The sequence below is a fragment of the Pongo pygmaeus genome, chromosome 9, assembly GCF_028885625.2.
Source record: "Pongo pygmaeus isolate AG05252 chromosome 9, NHGRI_mPonPyg2-v2.0_pri, whole genome shotgun sequence".
In the NCBI taxonomy this organism is placed as follows: Eukaryota; Metazoa; Chordata; class Mammalia; order Primates; family Hominidae; genus Pongo; species Pongo pygmaeus.
The window spans coordinates 64,146,957-64,169,837 of NC_072382.2; the positions used below are offsets into that span (position 1 = coordinate 64,146,957).

Below are 22,881 nucleotides of genomic sequence, written 5' to 3' on the forward strand. Positions count from 1 at the left end.
CTCTACTAAAAATACAAAAAATTAGCCGGCATGGTGGCATGCGCCTGTGGTACCAGCTACTCCGGAGGCTGAGGCAGGAGAATGGTGTGAACCCAGGAAGCAGAGCTTGCAGTGAGCCAAGATTGCACCACTGCACTCCAGCCTGGGTGACAGAGTGAGACTCTGTCTCAAAAAAAAAAAAAAAAAGAAAAAAAGAAAAAAAAGAAATACCCAAGACTGGGTAATTTATAAAGGAAACAGGTTTAACTGACTCACAGTTCCACATGCAGGAAGATTTCATGTGGGAGGCCTCAGGAAACTTACAATCATGGTGGAAGGCAAGTAGGCACCTTCTTTACAAGGCAGCAGGAGAGAGTGAGTGCAAGCAGGGGAAATGCCAGATGCTTATAAAGCCATCACATCTCATGAGAACTCACTCACTATCACAAGAACAGCATGTGGGAAATCACCACCATGATCCAATCACTTCCCTCCCTCGACGCTTGGGGATTACAATTCAAGATAAGATTTGAGTGGGGACACAGAGCCAAATTACATCACTACCCTTTATATACCTGGGCCTGAACCACTTATGCTAACATGTGTCAGGCACCATATCCAAACCACTTGCTAATCTGCTCTCTTTTTATCTCCTTGTTTCTGACCTCCCTTTGCCTTGTATGTGACACTCAGCGTGTTTTTTTCAGTTCTGCTCTTTGAATATCAGTAGTGTTTTGTAAATATCGCTTTTTGTCCTCCTGTGTTTTAGAACTCTTTACATTGGTTCATTATCTTACGCAGACTTTTACCAACTTCTCCTCTCTTGGTCCTATAATTTGAACCCAATCAAGCATGTTTAGGGGTAAACTAAAGTAGAATGTAAAGCATGGAAAACACTTCAACTTTTAACTTTATCTACAGTCAAAATCTCTCTTTTACTTGAGCTCAAATGCTACCAGAAATGCCTGCACTCCTACCACCAGGGGAAGCTCATTTCCCCAGTACTAAAGGTTGGGTCCCTGGATCAATGGTATTAGGATCATCTGGGAACTTGTTAGAACTGCAAAGTCTAGGGCTCAATCCAGAAGCCTGTGTTTAACAACCACTCCCTCTACCCCCAAGTGATTCTGACACTTGCTGAAGTTTGAAGAAGATAGATGTTGGTATGTGTTCCTGCCAGTGGTGGCCAGTGAGTGAATTTCCAAAGCAGCACAGCCAAACAGGCAAGAGGTTATCATCTTGCAGAGATATGAAGCAAACACACCCACTCCTGGAAAGGAATAAATGGAGCATAACAATAATAGAAGAATAAAAATGAGAAGATACAATTTTAGAAAAGCAGTATCTATCCAAACTGTTCCAACCCTGCGAAGTCCTTCCCTTGTCACCAGTGGGACTTTAGACAAGTCCCTTAATTTGAATCTTGTTCATATTTCATCAGAGGGCCAAGTGGAAATCATATTTCAGGGAGAAATGTGGAGCTCCTGAGATTTTGAGGAAAAAAAAGGAGTCTAAAATGTGAGCGCCTCAGCCACAGGACCTAGGCGTGGATGGGAGCGTGTTCTGGGTACAGAGCATGTTTATTATGTGAACTTCTTCTGACCCAGCCATCCTGGCAGCATTGTGCGCCGAGGCTGATAAAAGGTTTGCCTGCATAAACAGAAAGAGCTGTCGGCTCCAAGAACCTCCATAACCCTTTGAGGTCTAAGCAAAATTGCTGCGGACACTTCCCTCTCCCTGCCTTCCCATGAGCCCCAGCTGGGCACAAACAAAGGCGGCTCTGTTCCTCGCTCCCTTTGCAAAGCTTTGTTGGCTAGGCCTCATAATGATGTGGATGCTGATAGTATAATAATAGCTAACATGCACGAATGCTTACTCCTTGCCAGGCATATTGCTAAGTGTTTTAAGGAACCATTTCTTGTAAGACTCGTACCAGTCCCAGGAGATAGAGACCGTTCCTGTCCTCCTTTTATAGATGAGAAAAATGAAACTCAGAGAAGTGGAGAAATTTGTCCAAGTCACCTGGGCAAGGAGGAATGCAGAGCTGGGGTTGATCCCAAGGCCCTGAGTTTACAATTACATTGTAATTGTAATTGCATGGCCTCTCAACACGTATCTTTTTAAAGGTAGGCTTTCATTATTCTCAAAGGAGAAACTACATAAAAGATGAGAGAATCAATGTTTGGAGATATATATTAGTTTATCCAATATTACAAATCTAGAAGGTAGCAAAACCATGACTAGAACACAGTTCCTTTCCCCACAGTATGATGCCCCACTGCTTGCTTCTTTCTCTGACAAACCTGACCACAGACAAAGCTGCCTTCCCTAAGAAGTGGCCCTTCTCCCCTGTAGAGCTGACTGAAGGTTTTGAGGGGTCAGGGGCCAGGAGTTGGGAGTGAAACACACCTATTTGAATCCCTGGCTCTGATCTTGGGCAAGTAACTTTACTTTTCTTCCATTTTATTTTAATTTGGGTATAATTTATATACATCAAATTCAATATTTTTAGTGTACAATTTTACGAGTGTTGACAAATATATACCAATGTCATGTATCCACCACCACAATCAAAGTATAGGATTTCCACATGTTCCCGGGCTCCTTTGTAGTCCACCTATAAAGGACTATAGCCTCTGGCAAGCAGTGATCTATGTACAGTCCCTATAGTTCTGCCTTTTCTATAACATCATATAAATGGGATCAGTGTGCAGCCTTTTGAATCTAGCTCCTTTCACTTAGCATAATACTTTCAAGATGTATCCACAGTGTTGCGTATATAAGCGGTTCATTGCTTTTCACTGCTGACCTACAAGGATCTTAACATAGCAAAAAATCAACAGAAGCTGCCCCACCTAACTGGAAACACCCTGAGAGCAGCACTTGTGAGTTTTGGCTACTGCCGTCAAGATGGCACAACTCTCTTGGAGATAGTGGGAATGAAGGTGACTGGAAATCTTAAAGGCACAAACACATCCCATGGAGCTATCCTAGATGGCTTGAGTGACAGCTGGTGGGGGCTAGGAGCCCTGTGGTTTGAACTAGAGAGCCCTGGGATATTCAAGTCATGGTAGGTAGGGCCAGAGCCGGAACCCAAACCCAGCCATGTTTAGTCCAAGTTCAGCTCTTTCCCTTACTCCAGCAGCTTCCAACCACATCCACAGGAAGGCAAGCACTGCTGGGCCTGACCAGGCTATTTACAGGTTAGAAGAGAGATTGATAGGGTGGGAGGAGTGCTTTGTAGTGAGGCCTGATAAGAGACTCCTTAGCAAGGATCTTCCCTTATGGTCTGCAGAAGTAGGACTGGGTCACAGCGTTAAGGGGCCCCATCTCATACCTACTGAATCAGCATCTCTACATGCAGCACTCAGCCATCTGTATTTTTTTGTCAAACTTCTAAAAAGATGATGCTATTATGCAGCCAGTATCAAAAACTGTTCCAGAGAAGAAATAAACATATCATTCTGTCCCAAGTGGTAGAGATAATTGGGTAGAAACACATTTCTAGATATTCTTCCTCTGAAGTTGTCGAATAACATCAATTATTTGCTTTTCCTCTTGTGGCACTGAGTCTTCTAAAATTCTCTTGCTCCTTAGTCATCCTCCACTTTAGACCACATGCAAGAAAATACAGAGCACATGCATCCACCTGCTGAATAAAAAAGCAAGACAGCCAGGCTTGAGGCTTGTCCCCCCTGTGCTGTGTTTCAAGGGTGATGGCCCGAACATGGTCCTCTGGGTCTCTTTTGCTCACCCACCCACAGAAAGTTGGCAAATTAAATGTATGTTTTGGACATTCAGTAGCTGTTACTCATGGAAACCCTGAATCTACGTGAACACTCTTTCCAAAGCCAGATGGAATTTCCACTCAGAAAATCTTGGCACCAATTTCTTCAAAACAATAGCAAGTTACAGGCAGGAACTGGGAAACCTCCATTACATTAGTGGCTGGCACTGTGGGCTAACCAGCGAGAGGTGATCCTGGTGTCTTTTCCCTGTTCAGCAGGACCTGGTAGCCCTCTGATTCTTACTCATGGGTCTCAAGGCAGGATGGCAACTTCTTCTAAAGCAGACCTTCCTCAAAGACGAATGCCTCGTTAAAATACAAGGAAATGTTAAAATATAACATTTATAAGAATGATCAGTGTCTAAATTAAGGCAGTTTGATAGACAGTATCAGAAAGCCACCAAACATAGCTCAAACCAAAAGGGAAGTACATGAGAAGAACACCAAAAACATCCTACCATCCTTCAGGGCCGATGGTGCAGCTGGATGTCAGAAAGGCTCATGCAAGGCTGGAACCAAGACCAAGAGTGACATTGTGGAATGAAACAGCTACTCTCTTCCTCTCACTCTCCCTATCCCCCACCATGCCCAGGTTCAAGGACAGCTAAGTTTTTCTCTTACTCAGTTCAATGGTTTCTCCAGTTTCAAAGTCCAAGGAAGAATCTGATGGATCAGGCTTTAGTCAGATCTTCACCCATGGTTCAATCAAGTGCGGTGCTCATCCATGCTGGTACCATGTGACTTCTCACTCCCATCATAGTGAGACCAGGGATAGGCAGCCTTCATAGGCATTCAAAAAAGAGTCCACTTTTATTATTTTCTTCACCCTCCATCTTTTAGTCGCCGGCTTCTCCTTGTTCACTCCTTCATCTTACTGTCTCATCATTGCCTATTTACCCATTTACTTGTTGCACTGTAGATTCTTTGAGGGCTGGGATCTCAGCCCCTAGCAGGCCTGCCTTATTTATCTATCTATATTGAGTGCTACTTCTCTGCAGGCCCTGCGCTGCCCTGGAGATGGCTGCAGGGACCAGCATCATTGCAATCTCACGTGGCTTACATTCTAGCAGGGACAACAGATGCTAAATAGTCGTGCAGGTGCATTATCTCTGATCACAACTCTTCATATTTTTTTTTCTCAAGTTATGGTCAGTGTAGTCAAAGATGGAAGAGAGAAAAAAAGAGACGGAAATATATAATAAACTCTCCCCTTTTCTAATTAACTATGCAGAATGGTTAAAGTTTTACAAATCAGTGAATAACAGTCATCTATCCAGACTCAGTGCCCTTATGTTCCAGATATCTGAGATTTCCTTGTTTGAGGAGTATTCCATCCTTGCGGGGCTGAGGGGGAATAGACAGGTAAGTCCCATCTATTCCTCAATCCTTACCAGCTCCCCACTCATAGCAGGAAGAACCTAACCATTCAGACAGACAGGAGGCCTTTTATTATTATTATTATTTTAATTATAGATTCAGGGGGTGCATTGCATTATGTTGGGCTTTGGTCTTCTAGTGAACCTGTCACCCGGGTAGTGAGCACAGTACCCGGTAGTTTTCAACCCTTGCCCCCTCTTTTTCTCCCCACTTTTGGAGTCCCCATTGCCTGTTGTTTCCATCTTTAAGTCCATGTGTACCCATTGTTTAGCTCCACTTATAAGTGAGAACATGTGCTATTGATTTCCTATTTCTGAGTTATTTCACTTAGGATTACAGCCTCCAGCTGCATCCATGCACACATCACAGGTGTATTTACCCAATGCCTGTACCTCCACTGTACCTTAGAAGGAAATAACATGTGCAAAGGACATGATTGCATTCTTTTTTATGGCCGTTCTTTTTATGGCTGTATGTGTGGTACATATATATATTCTATGGTGTATATATATATTCTATGGTATATATATATATATTCTATGGTATCTATATATATTCTATGGCATATATATATATTCTATGGTATATATATTCTATGGTGTATATATATATTCTATGGCATATATATATATTCTATGGTATATATATATCACTTTTTTAATCCAATTATCTGTTGATGGGCACTTTTAGATTGATCCTATGACTTTGCTATTGTGAAACTGCTGTGAATGCAGGTGTCTTTTTGGTAAAATTATTTCTTTTCCTTTGGGTATATACCCAGTAGTGAGATTGCTGAGTTGAGTGGTAGTTCTATTTTCAGTTCTTTCAGAAATCTTCATACTGTTTTCCATAGGAGTTGACGTATACATTAGTCTGTTCTCATACTGATAATAGAGACATACCTGAGGCTGGGTAATTTACAAATAAAAGAGGTTTAATTGACTCACAGTTCCACATGACTGGGGAGGCCTCACAATCATGGCAGAAGGTGAAGGAGGAGCAAAGCCATATCTTACATGATGGCAGGCAAGAGAGCGTGTGCAGGGGAACTCCGCTTTATAGAACCATCAAATCTCATGAGACTTATTCACTATCACAAGAACAGCATGGAAAAGACCCACCCCCATGATTCAATTACCTCCCACTGGATCCCTCCCATGACATGTAGAAATAATGGGAGCTTTGGTCCCATTATTCAGGATGAGATTTGGGTGGGGACACAGCCAAACCATACCATTCCACTCCTGGCCCCTCCCAAATCTCATGTCCTCATATTTGAAAACCAGTCATGTCTTCCTAATAGTTGTCCAAAGTCTTAAATCATTCTAGCATTAACTCAAAAGTCCAAGTCCAGTGTCTCATCTGAGACAAAGCAAGTCCCTTCTGCCTGTGAGCTGGTAAAATCAAACACAAGTTAGTTCCTTCTAAGATACAAATGGGGGTACAGGCATTGGGTAAATATACTCATTCTAAGTGGGAGAAATTGGCCAAAGCAAAGAGGCTACAGGCCCCATGCAAGTCCGAAATCCAATAGCACTATTAAACCTTAAAGTTCCAAAATGATCTCCTTTGACCCCATGTCTCACATCCAGGTCATGCTGATGCAAGAGGTGGGCTCCCACAGCCTTGGGCAGCTCTGTCCCTGCAGCTTTGCAGGGCATAGCCCCGCTCCTGGCTGCTTTCACTGTCTGGCATTGAGTGTCTCTGTGGCTTTTCCAGGTGCACAGTGCAAGCTGTTGGTTGACCTACTATTCTGGACAGTGCACCTCTTCTCATAGCTCCACTAGGCACTGCCTCAGTGGGGAGTCTGTGTGAGGACTCCAGCTCCACATTTCCCTTCCACACTGCCCTAGCAGAGGTTTTGCATGAGGGCACTGCCCCTGCAACAGACCTCTGCCTGGACATCCAGGTGTTTCCATATTTCCATACATCCTCTGAAATCTAGGCAGTTCTCAAACCTCAATTCTTGTCTTCTGTGCACCTGCAGGACCATCCAACACCACACGGAAGCTGCCAAGGCTTTGGGCTTCCACTCGCTGAAGCCACAGCCTGAGCTGTATGTTGGCCCCTTTTAGCCACAGCTGGGGTGGCTGGGATGCAGGGCACCAAGTCCCAAGCTGCACACAGTAGGGGTGCCCTAGGCCCACGAAACCATTTTTCCCTCCTAGGTCTCCAGCCCTGTGATGGGAGGGGCTGCTGTGAAGGTCTCTGACATATCCTGGAGGCATTTTCCCCATTGTTTTGGTGAGTAACAGTCTGCAATTCTTTACTTATGCAAATTTCTGCTGCTGACATGAATTTCTCCCCAGAACATGGGTTTTTATTTTCTACTGCATTATCAGGCTGCAAAATTTTCAAAGTTTTACGCTCTGCTTCCTCTTGAATGCTTTGCCACATAGAAATTTCTTCCACCAGGTACCCTAAATTATCTCTCTCAAGTTCAAAGTTCCACAAATCTCTAGGGCAGGAGCAAAATACTGCCAGTCTATTTGCATAGCAAGAGTGACTTTTACTTCAGTTTCCAACAAGTTCCTCATCTCCATCTGACACCACCTCAGTCTAGAGTTTATTGTCCATATCACTATCAGCATTTTGGTTAAAGCCATTCAACAAGTCTCTCAAAAGTTCCAAACTTTCCCACATCTTCCTGTCTTCTGAGCCCTCCAAGTCTCTAGGAAGTTCCAAACGTTCCTACAGTTTCCTATCTTCTTCTGAGCCCTCCAAACTCTTCCAACTTCTGCCTGTCATGCAGTTCCAAAGTCACTTCCACATTTTCAGGTATCTTTAAAGCAGTGCCTCACTACCAGGAACAAATTTGATAAAGATATACCTGAGACTGGGTAATTTATATTTTAAAAAAGGTTTAATTGACTCAGTTCAGCATGGCTGGGGAGGTCTGAGGAAACTTACAATCACGGCAGAAGGTGAAGCAAACATGTCCTTCTTCATGTGGCAGCAGCAAGGAGAAGTGCAGAGCAAAGGAAGGAAAAAGCACCTTACAAAAACATCAGATCTTGTGAGACTTATTCACTACCACGAGAACAATATGGGAAAGACCTGCCCTCATGATTCAATTACCTCCCACTGGGTCCCTCTCATGGCACGTGGGGATTATGGGAGCTACAATTCAAGATGAGATTTGGGTAGGGACACAGCCAAACCATATCAAACTAATATACATTCCCACTGATACTATGTAAGTGTTCCCTTTTCTTCACATCCTTGCCAACATGTTATTTTTTGACTTTTTAATAATAGCCATTCTGACTGGTATGAGATGGTGTTTCATTGTGGATTTAATTTGCATTTTTCTGACGAATTTAGTGATATTGAGCATATTTTCATATATTTGTTGGCCACTTGTATGTCTTCTTTTGAAAAGTGTCTGTTCATGTCCTTTGCCCACTTTTTAATGGGGTTATTTGGAGTTTTTTTATTTGTTCAAGTTCCTTATAGATTCTGGATATCAGTCATTTGTCAGATGCAGAGTTTGGAAATATTTTCTCTCATTCTGTAGGTTGTCTATATACCCTGTTGATTGTTTCTTGTGCTGTGCAGAAGCTTTTTAGTTTAATTAAGTCCCATTTGTCTATTTTTGTTATTGTTGCATTTGGTTTTGAAGTCGTAGTCATAAATTCTTTGCCTAGACCAATGTCCAGAAGAATTTCTCTTAGGTTTTCTTCTAGTATTTTTATAGTTTCAAAGCTTACATTTAAGTCTTAATCCATCTTGAGTTAATTTTTATATATGGTAAGATGTAGGGGATCTATTGTTATTCTTCTGCATATGCCTAGCCAGTTTTCCCAGAATCCTTTCCCCATTGTTAATTTTTGTTGACTTCATTGAAGATCAGTTGGCTGTAGGTGTGTGGCTTCATTTATGGATTCTTTATTCATTCCATTGATCTATGTGTCTATTTTTGTACCAGTACCATGCTGTTTTGGTTACCATAGGCTTATAGTATTGTTTGAAGTCAGATAATGTGATACCTCTACTCCGGCCTGGTGTAGACACCCCTCCTCACCTCACAGTAAAGGAGGCCACTGCTGGGCCTTGGGGAGGTCAGCATTTTGTCAAGAACAGATATAAGAAAAAAGTCTACTTGACTACAAGAGGTTTTTTTGAGTTGTTTTTGTTTTGTTTTGTTTGGAGGATGGGATGGTGCCTTCTGCTTTTACTTACCAATTTATTCACAAAATATTTTAAATATACCAAAAATAATAAAAAGAACCAGCCACATGCATACATCCTGATGTAAGTAATCATCATGGTTGATTAAACAGATGTGAGTATTTGGACACTTCTGTTTCAGAATTCCTCCATGCTGGTACACTCCTTTTCTTGAAGAAATAAAATGTTATGAATACAACTGAAGACATCCTCCATCCCTTCCTTGCCTCCTACCTCAGAGGCAGCCTGCACATTTCTATATTTTTATTATATGTGAGAATCCATAAACAATGCATGCTATTGTTCTGTTTTTCTAAGATATGCACAAATTGTATCCCATATATGTCTTTTCGCAAATTGCCTTTTCCACCTCATATTATATTTTTGAGAGTTGGTAATGTTGCTGCCTATAAATATTGTTCATTATTCTACCTGCTGTACAGTATTCTATTATTGTAGAAGCCCCGGTCTATCCATTCTCCTGCTGGAAAACACCGGCAAGTAGTTTCCACATTTTTTGCCATTGTAAATACTGCCTCAGTAAACATCTTTATACATGTCTTCTTTTGCACATGGTCATGAGTTTCTGGAGGGTGGACAGCTAATTGTGAAATTGCTGTGTGGCCACTTTCTAGGCAATTTTCAGCAAGTTATATCTGCTTTGCTGCCATTTCCTCAACCATGAAATGGGTCCCTAGTTTATGACTTGGTAGCTCCCTCATAGAGAAAATGTGAGAACCTAAAATTTTAAATAATAATTCCAGAAAGTGTTTCCAATGCCCTAAAAGAAAAAATCAACTGTTCCTAGTGGATACAGAGCTTAGCCAGTGACACAATGGGAATTGTGGAAATGTAGAATGTTCTCTACTCTACCTATGATTGTCCTGGATGGCTCTGCACTCTCTGCCTGCTCTGTGCGCCTCACCTCACAATGGCCATCCAGACTGACCCTTTCTCCAACAAGTCCCCGACCCCACTGGGCTCCCCAGTCTGAGTTCTTTGGAGCTGACACTCCCTGTCCAGATCTGGTTTGGGCTCATCTCTGTGGTGGGCCCAAGGGCTTTTCCTTCGAGCCCATGAATGTCTCAGGCTGGTGCGAGGACTGGCATGGAGCTGGGCAGGAAGGCCACTTATATTTGAGACCTGTAGATTTTCTTACCGTTTCTTCTCTCTTCCTTTTTCTTTCTTTCTCTCTCTTTCTTTCTTTCACTTTCTTTCTCTCTCTTTCTCTCTCACTTTCTTTCTTTCTTTTGTAGTTTAACCTAATAATTGAACTATTGATAAATTATTACATTTGGGAATACAAAATGTAGACTCCACACAAGAAAACAAGCGTCCCTTTGCCTGACACTTGGGGCAGTTCAATATAGAGAGATTTTTAGGTTCACTCTGAAAGTCAAGACCTCCAGACCGCATGGCAAAAGATGTAAGGCAGAAGACAATTTTATCCGGGGAAATTCCTGGTCTTTAAGCCAGCAACATGAAGGACTGGAAGAGCATGATGTGCTCTGTAAACCCGCAGCACTGCATTTCCTAGCTCGGCCCCACAATATGCCCCCACAGCACCCTCCAGAGGTTCGGCAGTAGTTTCTTCCTAATGTCCACTCTGCCCGAAGTGACAAGCTGGGGCATGTGGAGACTCAGCTCCAGGTTCCTGGACGAGCTCAGCCACCCCCAGAAAGCTAATGATTGCTCAACCAGGGCTTCCAGATGTCCAGGGGACAGAGCAAGAGATGCCGGGGAAGGGGGCTTTCCTTGCAGTTCAGGAGGGCCCTGCCCCAGGCCCAGAAGTAGAAGGGAAAGCGGCTGGAAGCTGTGTTTTGGCGGTAAACAGTAATGTGGGGAGTGCTGCAGAGAAAGGCAGTCTTGGGGCTTCAAGCTGGAGAGTAGTCAGCTACACTCAGGACCTCTGGCCAGCCCTGCATTCACCTGCTGTTTGGCCTGATCGTCTAACTTCTCTGATTCTCCACTACCCACTCCATATTACGTTTTTGAGACTTGTCAATGTTTTCCATTAGGGCTAATTGGGACACATACAAATCTGGTAACTTGGCCAGGGCGGGAAGGTAGGAAGCAGCAGAGCTGGCTGCAGGTGTCTGGTCCTGACCACTCCTCTATGCCACCCTTGAGGAGCTTGCTGACTTTCTCATGACGTTCTCCCATTCCAGGAGCTGCAAGTGCGTTGTCCCGGCTGGAGCACGGTGTCAACTATGGCAGACTAAGGCCAGCGGTGACGGCTTGAATGCCAGGCTGGGGGCTGGGATTTTTCCTGAGGATTTCACAGGACAGAGGTTGGCTTGGAAAGACCAAGGTGGGACTGAGGAACATTCCCCCTACCCCCAACCTCGGTGGGCTGTTGCAAGCCTGGAGGCCAGAGAAGACAGGGGCCTGGGATGCCGCGGGGGCAGGGGGAGGCAGTGAAGGAGATGGCTGCCTTCGGTAGAGCTGGTCGCGGAGGCAGAAGAGGAGGGTGTGGGGCGTGAGGTGGCCCGCGCCCGGGCTGGCCAATGGCCGGGCTGCGGCCCCTCCGCGGGGCGGGGTGGGCCTGGTGGGCGGGCGCGACTCGGGGGGGCCTGGTGGGCGGGCGGGGTGCGTCATGCAGGCTCTCTCGGGTACCGGCGCTGCCGCACCCCGCCGCGCTCCCGCACCCGCGGCCCGCCCACCGCGCCGCTCCCGCATCTGCACCCGCAGCCCGGCGGCCTCCCGGCGGGAGCGAGCAGATCCAGTTCGGCCCGCAGCGCAACTCGGTCCAGTCGGGGTGGGTGAGGGGCGGCGGGGTGGGAGGGGACGACTCGGCTGAGCTCAGCCTCCCTTGGGCGAATGTGGGGCGGGGCGCTCGAGTAGGACCCGACGCCAAGGGGAGGGGGCTGACCTGCGCTCGGCCCACCCCAGGTAGGGGCTGAGAGAGGCCTGGGGTGGAAGTGGGGGTCGGGCACTCTGACCTGGTCTAGGAGGGGCTAGGGTTTGAACCGGGGACAGAGTCTAGGTGAGCTGGGGCTTGGGAGCTATTAGCGTAGAGGATCCGGGTTCGGTTGCTCTGGCGAGGGCTCTAGCATCGCAGGTGAGGAGCAGAGCTCAGCTTGTGCTCGAGGATGGGGGTGCGGGGTCCTAGGGCGATCGGGGCTTGGGCTGGAGCGGGTGGGGTCGTGTCTTTTCGGGTGTAGGGGAGCTGCGTTTTTAGGGGCCTCGGTTTCCTCCCGTCTCCGGGCGGGTGCGAGAAAGAGGGGCGCCAGGGGCGGGCGGCGGGGCGGAACGGGGCGGGGCGGCGGGCCCGGCGAGGGGGGTGGTCCGCGCGCCTCTGATCGCGTTCCGGGACACACAGGCGGCGGCTGCGGGAGCAGAGCGGAGATGCAGCGGCTCGGGGCCACCCTGCTGTACCTGCTGCTGGCAGCGGCGGTCCCCACGGCCCCCGCGCCCGCTCCGACGGCGACCTCGGCTCCAGTCAAGCCCGGCCCGGCTCTCAGCTACCCGCAGGAGGAGGCCACCCTCAACGAGATGTTCCGCGAGGTTGAGGAACTGATGGAGGACACGCAGCACAAATTGCGCAGCGCGGTGGAAGAGGTGGGTGCGCCCTGGCGACGCGGGGCTCTGGGAAGCGCCAGACTGGGGGCAGCGAAGGCTGGGAAGGCATGGAAGAGCGCTGGCCAGGGACCTCGGGTCCCGCACAGGGCCTGGGAAGGGCCGACAGCAGATGCGGAGTGGCCTGGAGGCAGCGCAGGGTGATCCCTACTCCCGCCTCGTTTTGCCTCCTTGCCAAAAAGTCTGGTTCTGAGCCTGTCCACCGAGAGGCTCTGCAGCTGGACCCTCCCTAGGCAGCTGGGGCCACCACCTGCCTGCAGTTGGCGTCAGGCATGCCGTTGGCCTTTCCTATTGTCAGCGGAGGTTTGCAGGGCCCCTGGTATTCCAGCACTGTGGTTTCACAGAAACCCGAGGCAAGCTCCAGGCATCGCCAAGTTCTAACTTGTCCGTTATGCTTTGAGCTTGTTAGGATACCATGCAGGGACAAAGAGGCAAAGAGCCCTAAGCCTTGCCGGCAGTCTGTCAGGGCTGTCTTGCTTCTCATGCAGTGTGGGGGCAGAGAGGGAAGATGGAAATCCTAAATCTCAGCACTGTATGAGGGGCGGATGAGGATGTGAGAGGCAATCCCCCCTCCACCCAACAGTGCTTCGCAGTTGTCCTGGGCTCAAGTCCTCCTCTGCCACTCAGTAGCAGAGTGACATTGGGCAAATCACTTAATATCCTGCACTTCAGTTTCCTGTGAACACTAAATGTCATATGTGTGGGCACCTGGCAAATAATAGGTGCGCAGTATTTAGCAACTATTATCAGATACCACGTACCTTAGCAAAGCTTTGCCTAGTTTCTGCCCTCCATCACCTCCAGGTCTAAACACTGTGGGTGGCATCTTGTTCTGTCCTCTGTGATGGTCACCCATGCATGCCCAGGGCTGCCTGGGCAGGAGATGTCACTGGCTCAGCCCTCTCCATCCAGGTGCGGGGAGCTGTCCCTGGTGCCTGGGTTGGGTAGGTGTGGGCGCTGTTGGGCCCGATCTGTCTGTAGCCTGTGTCTAGAGAGGAGCCAGCCATCCCAGTGAAGGAGCCAGCAGGAAACCAATGTCCAGGCTGGTTCACTCCTGGTCTGGCTTCACATCCCTGCTGTCTCCAGCTTGGTAGCCCCCTTGGGCAAAGCCTTAACTGCTGGCTCTTGTCTCCAGGGAGAAGTTGCTTTCTCCCCGCAGCGCTTTGTAGTTCGGGGCTATTTCCCTTCCCACTCCACAAACTGCCTGTGGAGTTTGCAGTGAAGGGGACACTGGCTTGTGAGGCAGTGAATTGGGCAGCTGTCCTTGAATATCCACTGGACAGGCCCAGATCCTAAGACCCATGATCTTTCTGTTTCCTGTGATTGCAAAACAATCATGGCATGGAACAATTAAAGGGTGAAGGGATTCAGATAGACCCCAATGTCTCTTAACTCTGCAGCTTCAAATTAAATGGAGTTCGCAATGCCTCTGGTTCTAGGGCAGGCCATCTGCTTTCCTTATCCAGGTTCTAGGACTTTCCCTCCTGCACACAGATTCCCAGTAAGACTGACTAAGTCACCTCTATGTTTTTGTGCCCACCACTGTTCAGAAAGTCTGCAGTGTGGTCCTCTGATGTTAGCTTCTGCTGAGGGAGGAGAGAGAGCAGAAAGGGCCTCTTCAGTCTCTTCTTGAGCAGAGCAGCGTGGGGCCCTGCAGGACCTAGTGATGGGGTCTTCTCCATGGGCATTATCCAGACTGGATTTTGCCAAGACCCCAGCTTTCCTCCCTCTAGATGTGGCTCTGTGTAGGTTGGGGGGTTGAAGTTAGCCACCAGAGGAGATGTGGGCTGTCACTTCTACCCCACTCTTTCCCAGAGGTGTCCTCGCTGGCAGTGGGTACAGGATGAGAGAGGTTGAACACCATAGCAGGAGAACAGGCAGTGGGGACTGATCTTCCTTCATCCAGTCCCTGCTTTGCCACTTACTGGCAGTGGCATCCCGAGTCTGAAGTGGAGAAATGTCCACGTCTTAGGGTAAGGTGAGAATTAAATGAGATGATGCAAGTAAAGCAAATCAGTGAGTTGGGCAGCTGTCTCTGAATATCCACTGGTCAGGTCAAGAGCCCAAGATCCATGATCTTTGTTTCCTGTGATTGCGAAACTATCATGACATGGAACAATTAAAGGGTGAAGGGAGTCATATAGGCCCCAATGTCTCTTAACTCTGCATCTTCAAATTAAATTGAGCTTGTGATGCCTGTGGTTCTAGGGCAGGCCATCTGCTGACTGCCTAAAATGGGGTTAAGTAAAACAGGTGTAATACAGGTAGCTTCATTGTGAGGTGGCTGTAAGGATGACATGATGGTTGGTTGTAAATAAGTAACAGGTATCATTATCATCATATTAATAGTAGCAGTATGAATGATAACAAAACACCGCCAGTGTCTGATAGATTCTCAATAGAATCTATCTTTTAAAATATCTTAAACCATTAAAAATTAATCTTAAAATATTAAAAGTATCTTTTAGATATCTTCAAAAATAGAATACAATAGATTGTTTATAGACTGTGGTTATTAGTATTAACTTTTTGTGGAGCCTGCCAGAATGCCCCTTAAATCTCATAGACACAGTATAATTGGTAGTCATTGTTCAGGGGAAAAATCAAAAAGGACCTGGACCAGATGCATTATTTGTTTACATAGTTGCATCATGAATCTCCTTTCAAGTAACTTCCTGGCATTTTCAATGTTCCAGCTGACTCAAGCTGTTGAAGTTTCTTAAGGGGAAGGACAAAGCAGCTCTACTTGTACGGTCATTATTGGGAGAAGCAAATCTTCAAATGGCTTCAATCTGGGATATTCCTACTTTCCTGTGTTACTATTCTGTATGCTACCAATCAATGTATTCTGAAGATATAACCACTCTGTTTCTCCTCCCCTCATGGCCAGCTCTGTAACTCACTAGTTTTAGAATGTTCTTACTGCCTCATCTATTCCTAGCAAGAACTCCAATACCAAGCCTGATTCATCTCTTCGATTTTTCCTACTATACCCCTTTTGCAGACACACAGATTTAACCAACTATAAGTGCCATTTTTAATAGCACTCATATTCCTCCCCTACAAAACAGCTCCTTTTGCTTCAGACTTAAGTTTCTCTTGCTAGTGGCAATAATAGTTGCGGTTGAAATTTCCATTGTAAACTATACTTTTAGTTCACGGTGCCATTTAAGAACCATTAGCTCATTCTGTTGAAATAACCAGTGGCTGAGCTGGGGGGATAAGTTTTATAAAAAGACTATCTGCTCAGCCCAGAGCAAATTCTAGGTTTGGCAACTTGCCAATTATTTGAAAGCCAAATTGATCCCGACGGGAATTTAAAAAACACTAAAACATTCTCTTCTTCTGGGTGGGTCCTCTCCAGCACCTTCAGTCTTCTTTTCCCCGCTGGGTTTTTTTCTATCACTAACCAGAGTGGTAACTGAGGGCAAGGTCTCTTGCTTTTAAGAAAAGTCATTTTCTTGCCTATTCTGTCTTCTATCTCAGCCCCATTTCTTCTCCCCTTTGTTGGCAAGCTCTTCAAACACATGATATCAACGTCTGCTCTTCCTGCTTCTAGCTACCCATTCCCTTCAGAACTCTGGCAAAACAAACTGGCTTCTTTTGAAACTGCCTTCTTAAAGGGCAACATGATAAAAACAGCTGTGTATTTCATCTTTGCTGTGTGGCAAATAGTGTATTTCATGCCTTAATTCTTATATCTACTGCATGGTCCTTAATTCTTATATCTACTCAACAAAGTAGGACATCCCTATTTTACAAATGAGCAAGCTGAGGTTTAGTGGGATTTGGTATCTTGCCCAAAGTCATACAGCTACTTTGTGGCAGAGCCAGGACTTGAACCCACCTTGTCTGACTCCAGAATCCTGGTACTTTCCACTGTGTTCCTCTCCGAGGTTGCTGCAGGCAATGACTGGACTCATCCAGTGGCCATCTCTCAATGGCTTGATCCTTCTAGACTTACTTAGAGTCTTTCCCACCTAGAAGGTCCCTACCCAGAGGTAGCTCCCATCTCCTAGACCTAATTCTAGCCAGTTTCCTGACTCCCCTCTCTTTCTGGTCTACTCTTTATATTATTTTCCCGCTAGTCTTCTGGAACTTGCTGTAGTGCCCTATTGCCTGGAACAGAGATTCTTAACTGGGGATCAGAGGGAAGGGAGGGAAATCCTCAGAATCACCTGAGAAGCTCAGTATTATCAGGGTCTCATCTCTAGAAATCCCAATTCAGCAGGTCCATGAAGGGATCCAGATATTTCAGTTTTTTAAACTTTTGGACCTGACTCTGTAATCACAGCTTCCCCATACGGTTGCTGTGAATATTCAAGGCATCTGGTGCAACGACTCAGACATAGTCAATGCCCCAAACATGGGGGCTATTCTTAGAATTATTATTGTTATGAAGCCAGTGATCAAGTTTCAAACATCTCAGCAGCCATCTCAGAATCCAGCACAGCACTGTGTGCACTGCGGCCACTGACTAAGTCCTTGTTGAGCCTTTCTGCCTACCAGGTTTTATTCACACTTTGAGTTTAGTGTTTTCGTGTTGCATTGAGACATGAGGATTCTTTCCTCTTATCCTTCTCAGCTCAGCAAACCTGGTGGTTAAAGCAGGGGCTCATCTAGTACTTAAGGGGATAGAGGACAGTAATTTTTTTAAAATAGGAAAATACTTTTTGAGCATTCTTTTTTAAAAAATAAAAGTAGCCCATAGTCAAAAGTAGCAGTGTTGGAAAATTGCCAACTATCAAGTAGAACTTCTCTTTGTGTCTCTCATTTGAAATTCCTAGAGAGAGTATCTGATTGGCTCAATTAGTCTATGATGTGGTCTCCCTTTGGGTCCCATCAGCTGTGAACAGGTCACATTGTCAACTGCCCACTCATCAGGGCCAGGACAGGGTGATAAATCTGGAAGGGGAAGTTGGGTGCAGATATGAGGTCACTGACATATCTGGTATAGATGTTATGGAGGATCATGAGCCTGGAGGATTTGAGGACGGCGGCCACAGAAACCTGACACCAGAGAAGAACATATGTTTAAGAAGACCAGAAGGGGTGTGGACCCCGGGAACTGGTTAACTGACCCTCTACAAGGGTCCCTCTGCAAGGATTTCCTACAAGGGTACCCAAGAGGTAGGGTGGGGAAGGAGACACAGCTGTGGCCCTACCTACGGGGAATAAGTTTAGGTTCCCTCCATCCCCTGCCCCTACCACCACCACCAACAGGTCCTGCCACAAGGACTTAAGAGCAAATAGTGTATTTGGGATGTGCTCCCAGAAAACACTAGCAGGAAGTGGGAAAGTGTGATGAAAGGAAAGAAAGACAATCAGTGGTATGCCCGCAAGCAGGTTACTGCTGCGGGCATCTAGGGCTCCATCCCACTGGGGGCCTCAGAGGGAGACTACGTAGATTCTACATGCTTTAGAATTGTCTAGCGAAGGGAGAAGCTAGACTGTTTACCTCCATAGCCTGCCTCTCATTGCTAGAATGTTAACTCCCTAGCACTTGGGGCCTGTGTAGACTGAGCATACTTTGGTGACCAGAGAATGCCCTCAGAGAGAGACAGAGTTGGTTGTTGGCATGTATGGGAACTGGATGCAGGTGACCTCCAGATTAGGCCACCAGGAGATGGGCAGGGCATCAACAGCGTTTATGCAGGGAGCAAGACTATTTAATGGAAACATGTTCAAATCCCAGCTCCACCCTTTTCTGGGACTCTGGGGAATTTATCTAGTCTTCCTGAGCCTCAGTTTCCCTATTTGTAATATGAGGACATTAACACCCACCTCCCAGAGAGGTTGTGAAATTTCAGTGCTGTAATATATATAAAACATTTAGTATAATATCTTATCATAGTGAGTACTCAATTAATAGCACCTATCATCATCATCATTCTTTGTAATTTCAGAAGAGGAAAAGAGATTTTTTTTTCTAATAGCCACCCATTTGTAACAAGAGAGAATAATTTTGGTCATTAAATTCATCGATTTAATAGATGGAGGCGGAAGAAGCTGCTGCTAAAGCGTCATCAGAGGTGAACCTGGCAAACTTACCTCCCAGCTATCACAATGAGACCAACACAGACACGAAGATTGGAAATAATACCATCCATGTGCACCGAGAAATTCACAAGGTAAGTCATGGCCAGCACTTCCTCCTTTCTATAGCCTCCAGTCCCATCAGAGAACTAAGGTTTTTTTGTTTTTTTTTTCATATGTGATATACAAGCCCAAAATACAATTGAGCATCATAAAATCAGATTGAAAACCAGAAGGAGTAATGTTGCTGTTTAAAGTGGAGAGACAATGTATCAGGATCCTAAACTGCTTTTGCATTTAAGCAATATATTTAACCCTAGGCTTCCTGCCAGTCCAGTTGCAAAGGAATGTCCAGGGATTATCATTTCAAAAAAGAAAGCCTTTTTTTGAAAAAGGTCTAAAAAGACCCTTTCCTAGCATTGAATTTGTGGAATTGATCTATCTCATAGGTTTTTATGTATGTCTCAGTAGGGATTGAACTAGAGACCATGTTATGGTGACTTGACCCTCACTTTTTTTTAGGAGGAATGTAAATATGATATACCCCATTTCCAAAAGAGAAACCCTCTATTGCTACAAAATTAAACATTCGTTTGCTGGTTGTGTGTTCAAAATTCTATAGCAGATTTTTCCCCAAACTACCACCTGTCTAAGTGCCTCTTGGTCTAACATCATGCATGAAGAAAAACCAGGTTCATTTCCATTTCTGACCTGATGAAGAAAGCTCTGCAAATCTCGAGGAACATAGCACTAGCTTGCCCCTGGTGTGCAATGTCTCTGACATGATTTGGCAGGACTCTGAGAGCAAACTGCCTAAGACTGTGTGCTGTGCAGATATTCAGGGTCATTGTTAGCACCCCGTTGTGAATATCAAGGAGCCTGCCCGCTCAGCTCATCTCAACTCCTGTATGCAAGGCCGCAGTGGCTTTCACAAAAGAGCCTCACTTTTATTCAAGTGCCCAGGTAATTACTTGCTTGAAACAATAGTGTTTCTGTGCCACAGAGCATAGGGGATCAATTTTTATGTGCCGTTGCCTTGACTATAAAGTAGCTTTTGTGTGGCACTTCTCCCACTGCATAGTAATGGGCTCAGTTGGATGGATCAGCTACAGAGTGTATCCTCCAGGTAAATGAATGAGTTTACCAGCAGAACATAATCCTTTGGCATTGCTCATCTGCGACTGAAGAATGTTTTCAAAGTGATTCTTTTATTCTTGTCAAAACCAATATCAAGCCATCCTTTCTGACAGTAACTAACCAACAGGTTTGGTTGCTTCTTAAAGTTGCTTCTTGTAAATGTCAGAATACCTGAGTGTGAGTCCTACCAGTCACTAGTGTGATTTTTGAAAAATTACTTAAATGTCCTGATTCTCACTAACTGCATTTATGAAATAAGGATATCAACATCTACATTACAGTATTGTGCAGGTCAAATGACCTAAAGTATATGAAAGCTCATTGTAAACTGTAAAGTGCAATGCAAAAACCAGTGTTCTTATTATTACTGTTATTATAATAGTTATGTTATCAACACAGTGCGTAGTTCTCAGCTGGGTTTTATAGAACACTAATCTTCAGCCAGGCGTGATGGCTCATGCCTGTAATCCCAGCACTTTGGGAGGCTGAGGCGGGAGGATCACTTGAGGTCCGCAGTTTGAGACCAGCCTGGCCAACATGGTGAAACCCCATTTCTAATAAAAATACAAAAAAAAAAAATTAGCCTTAGCCGGGCATGGTGTCACGTGCCTGTAATCCCAGCGACTCGGGAAACTGAGGTAGGAGAATCACTTGAACCTGGAGGCAGAGGTTGCAGTGAGCTGAGATCATGCCACTGCGTTCCAGCCTGGATGACAGAGTGAGACTGTCAAAAACAAAAAAAAAAGGCCAGGCATGGTGGTTTATGCCAGTATTCCCAGCACTTTGGGAGGCCAAGGCGGACGGATCACCTGAGGTCAGAAGCTCGAGACCAGCCTGGCCAACATGGCGAAACCCTGTCTCTACTAAAAATACAAAAATTAGCTGGACATGGTGGCATGCACCTGTAGTCCCAGCTACTCAGGGAGGCTGAAGCAGGAGAATCACTTGAACCTGGGAGGCGGAGGTTGCAGTGAGCCGAGATCATTGCACCACTGCACTCCAGCCTGGGCGACAGAGCAAGACTCTGTGTCAAAAGACAAACAAACAAACAAAAAACACCAGTCTTATGCAATGCTTTATAAAAGAAGAGCTCAGTAGTAGTGAAACATATTTGGAAAACATAATTCTTCTTCTGGAGATTTAAGGAAAACACAAATTGTTATAATAAAGGTTCTAATAAGTCATGCAACCCATACATACAGGCTTGTAGAATTTTTAAAAATATGACATTGGTTAATTCTATAAGAAGCTGGCATAAGGGAAGAGATCATTTCTTTGGGGGAGAGGAATTATTTAGGTAAAAATGTAAAAGCATGGTCCTTACCTTCTCAGAGCTAGAATTTGATTCCCTTCTGCAAATTAGTACTAGAGTTTCCACTTTGTCCTGGCTGCAGATTCCTGTGATATTAGAGCTGGCAGAGACCTTAAAGATGATGTAGAAGTGAGAAAATTTTGAATCAGAGAAAATATATTATTTGTTCCAAGTGACATACTAGATGGTTATTGGCGACTGAGACAGAGCTCAAAGAACACACATCTCCTAGCTCCTGAGCCAGCGTCTTTTCTTTTCTTTCTTTCTGTTTGTTTGTTTGTTTGTTTTTGAGATGGAGTCTCACTCTATTGCCCAGGCTGGAGTAGTGCAGTGGCACGATTTCGGCTCACTGCAACCTCTGCAGCCCAGGTTCAAGCGATTCTCCTGCTTCAGCCTCCCGAGTAGCTGGGATTATAGGCACTTGCCACTGTGGCTAAATTTTGTATTTTTAGTAGAGATGGGGTTTCACCATCTTGGCCAGGTGACCAAACATCTTTTCTGTCCTTCATCACCAAACCAGACATTAGACATGACCTTTCATGGGGCAGGAACAGCCTGGGTTCTATGTTAGGCTTAGCTTTGAGATGCCTGCACCTGGTTACAGAATCAGAGGCAGACAACAGATAGAGGAATATTGGAACAAGTCTCTCATTGTACTTAAGCACTTTCTTGATGAAATGAAACCATTCACTAGAATCAGGTAGGGCTGCTAGAGCTAAAACCTGCTTGCTTTTCATGAAAGATGTTCAACTAGACACCCAGACTTGTAATTTGTCAAAAATAAAGTTGACATTGAGTTTCAAGTGATGAGCCCCAAGAAAGATAGAAACAGCTGACATCTTTGAGCATTTTGCTGGGTGTCAGGCACTGTGCGGAGTGATTTTTCTGGATCCCCTCATTTCCTCCTCATAGCAACCCTATGAGGCTGACTCTGTTAACATCTCTTATCACTGTGCCCAGGGGAAGCCGTCCATCTTACAGCTGCTGGGGGAACTCAGACAGAAAGCGGGGTGGGCATTTTGACTCCTATACCGGATGCTCCTGCTTCAGAAAATGGAAAACAAAACACAAAAACAACTTGTGGAATTTGTCCAGAATTCCTCCTATTTTTACTTTCATTGTACCTGTTTTACTATAGATAACCAACAACCAGACCGGACAAATGGTCTTTTCAGAGACAGTTATCACATCTGTGGGAGATGAAGAAGGCAGAAGGAGCCACGTAAGTTGTCATTTCCCCTGTACTTGCACCCCGACACACTGACTTTCATTTTCATTCAGTTTGCCAACGGTGACTCAGATGCAGACCATGGGCGGGAGGGAGTGGAGTCTCCTGACTCATTTCTACCAGGATTCCTCAATTCCTACATTTCTGACCAGACAGATGCAGTCCAGTAATAGGTTACGCCTCCATGCACTTGGCATCAGAAACAACAGAGAAATTAAATTGAGTGGTCATTTGCATGGCCCATCTCAGCTTTGAAAGGGGTACAAGCAAGCACCA

The 22,881-nt window shown here is 45.5% G+C and overlaps 1 protein-coding gene across 4 annotated transcripts in view; it reads left to right on the forward strand.

Annotated features, from left to right (window-relative positions):
* Positions 1–22,881, forward strand: part of DKK3 (dickkopf WNT signaling pathway inhibitor 3) — a 74,073-nt gene that overhangs the window by 15,983 nt on the left and 35,209 nt on the right. Inside the window, exons 2-5 of one of the 4 annotated variants that reach the window (XM_054439853.2) lie at positions 11,482–11,624; positions 12,636–12,874; positions 18,886–19,023; positions 22,516–22,599. In XM_054439853.2, the coding sequence (XP_054295828.2) occupies positions 11,482–11,624; positions 12,636–12,874; positions 18,886–19,023; positions 22,516–22,599 (604 nt within the window). Of the gene's footprint in view, positions 1–11,481; positions 11,625–11,877; positions 12,206–12,226; positions 12,375–12,635; positions 12,875–18,885; positions 19,024–22,515; positions 22,600–22,881 lie in introns of those variants that run through there. The other 3 variants (XM_054439855.2, XM_054439854.2, XM_054439857.2) reach the window with 3 other exon arrangements.